General features: G+C 44.3%; 1 protein-coding gene across 1 annotated transcript in view; it reads left to right on the forward strand.

Annotated features, from left to right (window-relative positions):
* SPAG17 (sperm associated antigen 17) overlaps positions 1 to 7,240 on the forward strand; it is a 107,995-nt gene extending 100,755 nt beyond the window's left edge. Inside the window, exons 46-49 of the mRNA XM_062594922.1 lie at positions 2,159 to 2,219; positions 3,310 to 3,454; positions 4,652 to 4,789; positions 7,143 to 7,240. Coding sequence (XP_062450906.1) covers positions 2,159 to 2,219; positions 3,310 to 3,454; positions 4,652 to 4,788 — 343 coding nt within the window. The 3' untranslated portion in view covers position 4,789; positions 7,143 to 7,240. The remainder of the gene's footprint in view (positions 1 to 2,158; positions 2,220 to 3,309; positions 3,455 to 4,651; positions 4,790 to 7,142) is intronic.
* The last annotated feature ends 2,129 nt before the right edge of the window (positions 7,241 to 9,369 follow it).

Raw genomic sequence — 9,369 nt, forward strand, 5'->3', positions numbered from 1 at the left:
CTCTTACTCCTCCTGAAGACTTGCAATTGAAGAACAGGTTTAGCGCCCTCCAGGCGGAGGAGGAGCTGGGCATGGCTTCAAGGGACCAACAGAGCCAACAGAGCCTGTGCCTTGCAGGAACACCTAGAAGAACCTGCAAGTGATGCTGTGGGTGACTCCCTGCTGCAGGGGATGGAGGCACCTATCTGTCAACCTTACCTCTTGTCTAGAGAGGTTTGTTGCCTGCCAAGGGCTCAAATATGAGCTGTCATGGAAAGACTGCCAAGGCTGGTCCACACAGCAGCCTACTACCCTCTACTGCTCTTTCACATGGGAGCTAATGATACCAAGGGCAAATTGGAAACTATCAAGCAGGATTTCAGAGCTCTGGGGATGGTGGTCAAGGGTCTGGGAGCCCAGGCGATCTTCTCCTCAGTCCTGCCAATGAGGGGAAAGGATGAGAGGAGGAGTAGATGGATTTTCCAAGTTAACAGCTGGCTGCACTGCTGGTGTCGGCAACAAGGTTTTGATTTCTACGACCACGGGCCCCTGCTTGAAGATCAACGACTGATGGGGAGAGAAGGGATCCACCTCACTAAGCAGGGCACATGCATCTTTGCCAACAGGTTGGCCAGCCTGGTAAGGAGGGCTTTAAACTAGGAAAGACAGAGGAAAGGGAGCGTTTTAGAGACAGGGTAGTCAGCAAAACACGACTCAAGTTGAGACGCCTCCAGCAGGTACATGCATCGAGGAAGTGCGTACAGGACGTGGCTATGGAGGATCCTCTTGCACCTCGCTGGGAAACCTGCATGCTTGGTTACCTCTCTGAAATGCCTGTACCTCAATGCATGCAGCACGGGGAATAAAGAATTCGAGATCTGTGAGTAGTTGCAGGGCCATGATCTCATTGCAGTTACAGAGACATGGTGGTATAGCTTGCAGGGCTGGAATGCCATCATGGATGGCTACATGCATTTTAGGAGAGACAGGCCAGGAAGGCGAGGTGGTGGAGTTGCTCTTTATGTGAGGGAGCAACTGGAATGTATTGAGCTCTGCCTAGGGGTGGATGAAGAGCGAGTAAGGGTAAGGATTAAAGGGCAGGCTAACATCGATGACTGTTGTGGGTGTAACCACCCTGATATGTGCTGGAAAAACAACACAGCTAGGCACAAAGAGTCCAGAAGGTTCCTGCAGAGTATTGATGATAACTTTTTGACAGAGGTGGTGGAAGAGCCAACAAGGAAAGGTGTGCTGCTAGACCTTGTACTAACAAAGGAGGACTAATTGGAGATGTGAATGTTGGGGACAGCCTTAGCTGCAGTGACCATGAGATGCTGGAATTCATGATCCTGCAAAGAAGAAGCAGGGCAATAAGTAGGATCACAACCCTGGACTTCAGGAGAGCAAACCTTGGCCTCTTCAGGGACCTACTTGGAGGAATCCCATGGGTTAGGGCCCTAAATGGAAGGGAGCTGGCTAGTATTCAAGCATCACCTCCTCCAAGCTCAAGAGCAGTGCATCCCTATGAGTAAGAAATACAGCAAAGGGGGCAGGAGACCTGCATGGATGAGCAAGGAGCTACTGGCAAAACTCCAACAGATGAAGAAGATAGATAGATACACAGAATGCGGAAAAGGGGACAGGCCATTTGGGAGGAATATAGGAATGTTGTCAGAGTATGCAGGGGTGTGACGAGGAAGGCTACGGCCCATTTGAAAAATCTGGCAAGGGATGTCAAGGACAGGAAGGGCTTCTTCAGATACATCAGTAGCAAAAGAAAGACTGGGGAAAATGTGGGCCCACTGCTGAAGGGGGTGGTGGGCCTTGATGACAAAGGATGCAGAGATGGCAGAGTTACTGAATGCCACCTTTGTTTCAGTCTTTACTGCTAAGGCCAGCCCTCAGGAATCGCAGACCCTAGAGACAAGAGAGGAAGTCTGGAGAAAGGAAGACTTTCCTTTGCTCAGGGAGGATCGGGTTAGAGATCATTTTAGGCACCCACAAATCCATGGGCCCTGATGGGATGCACCTATGAGTGGGAAGGATGAGCTAAAAAAAAAAAAAACTCTGTTGTCATTTACTCAAGCATAGGAAGAACAAATACCCTGCGCTTCCCAGCAGTTCCACCTGCCTGCCTGGAGTGGTTCCTGGCAAACTGATAATCTTCTCTTTCTGACAGATTTCGGGTGAAGCAACCACCTCCACACACAGGACTGAGAGTGATGTACACACCAGGACCTGTAAGTTATGCAGATGATCCTTTGTATTATGCTAGTCATACTGCCTTCAGGCCATCCAGAGATGCTCCCTCACCAGCTGTCTGGAAATAGAGCTGGCCAGGGTATATGAGCTAATAAAGCCCATTTGAAGCCATGCTGCCTTCTGCTATCTTTCTGCTGCCTTCTACGAAGCACAGTGTGCAGCACTTCTTAGATCCTGCCTCAGAATGCAGAGGGATGAACATCTTAAGCACAGTGGAAGGCAGCAGGTCAAGCTCTGAGGTTAAGGAGAGCTTTTTTGATGCAAACGGGGTACTCTGACACCACCTCTAATTTTTCCCAGGGTTTAAGTAAGTATTTTATATCTGCTCTGTCTGTCATGCCTGGACTTTATCTGCCTGTCTTGATACATCTAAGAATTGAACCTAGTAAACTCTTACCTCTATCATTTCTTTTCCTGCATGCTTCTTCTGCTTGCTCTACCTTAAGTAAGTCTTTTATGTAACACCATAGCATGTGAAATTGTCCCATTAAGCATGAAGCTTTGATGCTTTCTGCCTTTATTCAGTTTGTCATTTGTTCTTCACCTGCCTGCTGTATCTGAGCAAGTCTTGTATGCTGGCTGGTATCCCCAGAGTACCCAGGTAAGACCACACACTATCTTTGCCCACAATTTTACAGGCACTGAATCAAGAAGCAATGACTTGTGCAAGGAGAGTCACCAGAATATGTCACAACCAGACACTTGTACACTTGTTTTCCTCTCCACACATCCATCCCTTTATCTGCCTTTTCTACCTTTGTTCTGATTGTCTTCCAGCTTTCTTAATTCTCCCTTTCCTTCTGGAACCTAAAAGGGAATTTAAGGGGAAGTAATGAGAAGTGGGAAAAATATCTGGCAGTTTGAAGGCAAACTGCAATGTGATGAAATACTGTTTTGCATAGACCCTTCTAGTGACACAGTCACTGAGTAACTAGCAAGAGCAGTGATGTGTGCAGGGTCTTTACTTTCATCAGACTATGTAGAATGAGAACCAGGTGGGAGCACTGCTGAAGGGGCCTACGTATGAAACATGCATCTTACTTATGGGCAATCCTCTGTCTCTCCTAGGTGGCAGCAGGTTTGCAGGTTGAACTGGAGATAGAGATTTTCGCAATGGCAATTGGAGGGGAAGATACTGATGGCCTTGAAGAAATTTCCCATCGTATTGAAATATTAACAGAAGCAGAGACTCTTCTCCTTCCTGTGAGGGCAAATATCTTTTGAACCACCCCACACCCCATCAAGTAGCATTAGTTCTAGGGACCATCCACCTTTCAGGAGTCCTAAGCATCATTTCTGATGCAGGCAAGCTTTACTGTCTTTTTTGGAAACACAGAGCACAACAATGGAGAATTTAAGATTCTGACCCCAAAAGCAATTTAGATCAGAGTGACAACATATTGAAAAGGAATGGGAAGCCCAGAAAGATGTGGCTTTTAGGGAATAAATGAAAAAAAAGTATAGGAATTCCTTATTTTCTCTCCTCTGATAGAAATCCTTTATAGGATTTTCTGTTTACAGGTTTTGAACCTCTGATAGCATGTGATAGGACAATTTCATCAGAAAGAAAATTGTATCATTGTGGATACAAAAGGAAAGACAAGAGACTATCCCTGTTTTTGTAGAGTCTGTTTCATTAGAAATTAGCCCAATGTGGGTTTTTCTCAACGGGCTTTTTAGTTGTTTAATTGAAGAGAGGTATAGTAAAAGAAAATAGCAAAAAACACAAACTGTTATTTCTCTTTCCCTTGTACTCTAACTGTATCTGAAAAATAGTTATTACAACTGCTGAAGGCTCATTTCTTATGGGCATGTTTAGAGGAGATGGAGAGGGTGAAGTTATGTTTGTCCTTTAAGCAAACTTACTGATTAAAGGCTGGGAGAGGAGGTTTTCTGGAAAGCTATAAAATAGGTAGTAAGGCAAGGTACCTCCATACACGTCTTACTGCCTCACTCTTGGTAAGGCCCACCCTTACCAAAGAAGGGATTCAGGATCATTTGAGACTAACCAGAGAGAGAGTTAACTGCAGCTGCACTGGGGCTCTGTATGTTCTGGAAGTTACATTGAAACTCTCTCAATTTACTCTGTAGTGACAGTGAGTCATCTTTGCTGAGAACCTTTATTAAGCTGAACTGGAGAAAGACTAGTGCATAGCAGCAGAAACAGTCCCTGCTCCATTCCCACTCACCCAGTCCTCAGTCACACACTTGCAGACCAAGACCCAGCCTCAAAACATGTGTATCTTCCCCTTCTTTAGTATTTTATCTGGCCTGTATTCTTTGAGCTGAAGTCTGTAGTTGAGATTCAAGTCTTTTCACAGCCTCATTTCTGGAATTGATTCCAGCTTCTACAGATATTTTAGTCATATAAATGTACAGAAATTGTTAGATCCTTAACCTAATATTCTACTTGTATTAACCAATGACATTTATGAGCGCCGCCCACAAGGATACCCCCAGGGTGGGATGGCAGCAACAGTCCGGCTGATTTCTACAATCCCCAAGGCCCAGTTCCAGATTATACTACCCCAGAAGCTTTCTAGTTAATGTAAGTACTGCATGTAACAATATCAGCCATAAGTTAAAATCACAGTTGTTTTACCTCCTCTTGCCTTCTGATCCACATCATCAGCAAACCCTGTGCTACTGGCAGCAAAGTGATCTCACACACGCGTGCACACACACACATACAACACACACAACCTGTCTGAGACAAGAAAAGGAGAGCACTGGATTGTAGTAACAAAAGGACTCATTGCAAGGTATTTACAGGTTGTTACAACTGCTCAGCCTACTGGAGGTGCTCGCAGCAGAGGCCCTCACTCCTATCCCAAATACTTTACTTACTGTCTCCACAATAAACATTTCATTGACCCTCCTGGCAGCAGGAGCCTGGATTTATTACAGTCAAACCCTAACAAACTAGTCTCTTTTTAACACTCTTCACTTTCTAAAGTGAAGTCTCACTGCTGACTCCTTGAGCCAGTCAAATAAAGAACAGAAGTCTTCAAGAGAGACAGAGCAACCATAACACGACAAGCTCTAGCATGCACAGCCCTCTGCCCACATTGTTCCATGCAGCACCTTTCTGTACCCCAAGAGAAGCAGGCTCTGGATAAGAAGAGGTGACTCATCTTCCCTACTAACAGGAGATCCTCACTGGGGAATTTCTTCTCAAAACATGTTTAACACTACGCTGCCGTTTCACCCCACCCACATCAATTCAGGCATTCCACAGTACAACCAGTGGTGACAGTTCATAAATAGGAACCCTGTCAATGCTAATGTTTCTTTGCTCAGCTCAGAGTCCCCATTTGTCTCATATCTGTAATACTGATAGCTTTTTCTTTCAACTCTAATACCTGTGAGTCTGTCATGTTATCGAGAGAGTCAGTGCAGAAATCCTAGCTGTATTGCATTTCCTCTCCTCTAGAGGAAAAAAGGAGAGACCTCCCGTCAGTCATTTCTCAAAAGCAGCTTAACAGACGCACACACCTCTGCTGCAGCTGCTCTAGGACTGCCCAGAGTACTTCAAACATAGCACACTTTGTTCTTGTCTGAATATCTTCTTACCCTTTCCAATGTAGAGGTTTATCCCCAAAGTAACAGACTATTGTAGTCTAGGAAGAGCAGTGAATTTAATGGCTTCCATCTTAGGGGCTTATAACCTGAAGCTCTGTAGTGAAGGCGATTCAGACAAACTTTTCTTATTTTGTGTTGAACAGAAGGTACTCACACAGTCAGTTCACATTTCAGTGAGGCACCTCACTTTCCCCAATCAGCCCACTACAGCCTTGCACTAATGTACAGCTTGATGGATTATCTCTGCACACCAGGTAAACACCGATCTATTCTTTCCTGTCTAGTCTTAAATCCTGCAAATTCTAATCAGAGTATCATCTCCCACTAAAAAAGCTCTAAACAGAAAGAAACTAACATGGTCTTCTCTTCCCACCTGGCCCAGATCTAGCTGATCATGAGGACTGTTTTCTTAGTTGCCATTATCACCACCAAATCTCCCTTCTATTCTGACAAAGTCTTTTTAAGGACGGCTTGATAATTCCTAACCAAAGCTGGTTACAGCTATTCCATATTATCCAAGTAATTGAACCAAATGCCTCTATTAACATTCTTTCCAACAAAACCTAGTTTTAGTAACATGCTCAAAAATATGCCATCTCAAACACATCAAGCAGCTCTGAACAGGTTGGTTTAGAGTCACAAAACATGAAATACTGATGTGCCCAGGTTAAGTCTTGTATTCAGTTAAACAGTTTAGTTCAGCCATGAGGACTAGAAACAGTTAGAGGTTCTTAGCAGAGGCATGTGGCAGCTTTTTAAGTTCATATGGTTTTTCAAAGTGATTATCACTAGAGCCAATACAGGTCTCACCAGTAAGACCTAGAAACAATGCAATGTTAGAGCTGATCACAAATTAGCCCCATGTCTTAGTAAAGGCCAACAAACAAAAAATCATCACTTGACATTTTAGTTATTTCTCATTTATATTTAAAACATTTCTCAAAATTTTTCTTCGTATACCCATAATGAAATATCCATACTGCATAGGATACTGCATAGGAAGCTGCCCATGAAAGTCACCAGTATTTCCAAGTGCCCATCCTGAACTCATGGTCATGATATTTATTCCAATCAATTTATGAAATAAAATCAAATTCCTACCCTACCTTAAGGTCATGCGAGAACCCTTTTTCATGATGTTCCCTTCCAACAGAAGCAATACAGGACAGTTCTGTGGAAGTGAGTCCTAGCAATCACAGCTCACAGAATGCTCACAAAGAAACCCAACATCATTATTGGGTTTGCTTCCATATCTGTACAAAGGTAGTTTTTTATTTTTATTTCCTTTCATGTTAATTTTCTCTGCTCTTCTATTACAGGTCAGAGCCCTGGAAGAGTAACATAAAGATCATCAGTACTGAAATACCTGAATTTTAGTTGAATGTTTTTCTGAAAACAACCCCATTACAGTCTTTTTCATTTAATCAGATTAACACGAATAAATATTTTATCTGTTGCCTGTTAATGAGAAAGGTAATCCAGAAGTTGCACTACATTCTGATTTCTGACATGGCTGTCTGAAACACAACAGTGGAGGTACTGTTTTATTTCAATCCCTATGTTTGATACTCTGCACTTTTTAGAAGAGTGCTGAAGACTCCCTATAGGTCTGTATTGTTTTTAAAGAGCAGTTAGGTAACTATAACCCATGCTGAGGCACTGGACACCTTTTTTCAGTACTGAGCATACAGTAGTTTTCACTGGAGTCAGCTGTGATTCTTGGAGAAACTGTAGCAACTGTACTGGTCTGTTCTGGCCTTTGAATTCTTAAGTTCCTGACTGCTTTCACAATCATAGGTTTAACTTTCTGTGAACAGACTGTTCACCTACCTTTAATCAGCTGTGGACACAAGATGGGGGTGTTAGTATACAACATTGCACTGGACAGAGGGGACCCTTGGGGGATTCTTTGGGCACTGGAGACACCAATGACATTGAGGGATTCCATTTTTATCCTCTTTCACAGAATCACAGAATGATTGAGGTTGGAAGGGACCTCTGGAGATCCAGCTAGTCCAACCCCCCTACTCAGGCAGGGTCACCCAGAGCACATTGCACTGGATTGCATCCAGGCAGCTTTTGATTATCTCCAGAGGAGACTCCACAACCTCTCTGGGCAACCTGGTCCAGCGCTGTCAGCCTCACAGCAAAGTTCTTCCTCATGTTCAGATGGAAATTCCTGTGTTTCAGTTGGTGCCTGTTGCCTCTAGTCCTGCCACTAGGCACCACTGAAAGGAGTCCAGTCCCATCCTCTTGACACTCTCCCTTCATGTATTTATAGAGATTGATAAGATCCCCTCTCAGCCTTCTCTTCTCCAGGCTAAACAGGCCCAGCAGCCTTTCCTCATAAGAGAGATGCTCAAGTCCCCTAATCATCTTCCTAGCTCTACACTGGACTCTCTCCAGTAGTTCCATGTTTCTCTTGTACTGGGTAGCCCAGAACTGGACACAGTGCTCCAAGTGTGACCTCACCAGGGCTGAGTAGAGGGGAAGGATCACCTCCCTTGACCTGTTGGCAATACTAATGCTCTCCAGGATACCACTGACCTTTTTGGCTACAAGAGCACATTGCTGGCTCATGTTCAACTTGTCCACCAGGATTCCCAAGTCTTTCTCCACATGGTTTGGCACTGCAGTGCCAGGCATAACTATCATCCTTCAGCTCTTTGAGTCAGAAGATTTGATCTATTAACCAAGATTGATGGCCAGCTCAGGAAAATGTTGAAACAGATATGCAGTTGCAGACATGATTTTAACTCTACTCACATGCTGGAAAACACCATAAGCGGTGCCAAACTTCATCCAGGATTCTCCAATACCAATATTTTGCTTCTGACTCTGCTTATTCCTACTCTGATGCTTTTCACTGTTTTCTGCAGACAGTAGTCCTTTCCTTCATCCATCCTCTCAGTGATGCATTCTAAGCACTGAGGCAAGTCACAGTTGCTGTTAGTTTGGTCACAAATGATACAAATCAAATAACCAGAGTGGAGGAAACCCTTGTCGGCACCTACAGCAAGAACAACCACCCTCCACAGATAACTTCTTACAGGGATTCTTCCAGAATCCCAGTGCCAGCAAACAGAGGAAGGTGAAGAAATTCTACCTCCTCCAGTGTCAGAGATCAAAGGAAATAACCTGTCATCATGAGATGAGTCCATGTCTCAGATCACTCTTCTGTACCACCGTCTATGACCTTGTCATCAGTTCCTGAGTTCAAGGTTCTTTCAGTGTTCAATGGCCATGACTCTTCTCCAGGGCTCCCAGAGGATCAAACAGCAGCACCTTTCCTAGGCTCCAGAGCATCTGTCATATCACACAGGCATAGGGTCAGCTATTCCCATTGGGTACCTGGTTTTGATAACTCTCTTCTCAGTCATCACTGCTGAAGATACACTGTGGTGTCATTAGCCACCCTTTCATTTGTAACACTCTTCATTCCTTGTTCTACCAGCTGTCCAGCCCTTTTCAGCAGTAGCTGGCTCAGATACAAGATGTCAACTGTAGTTGCGAACAGTTCATCATCCTACTACTGTACAGTGCATC

Source organism: Rhea pennata, chromosome 1, assembly GCF_028389875.1.
Source record: "Rhea pennata isolate bPtePen1 chromosome 1, bPtePen1.pri, whole genome shotgun sequence".
In the NCBI taxonomy this organism is placed as follows: Eukaryota; Metazoa; Chordata; class Aves; order Rheiformes; family Rheidae; genus Rhea; species Rhea pennata.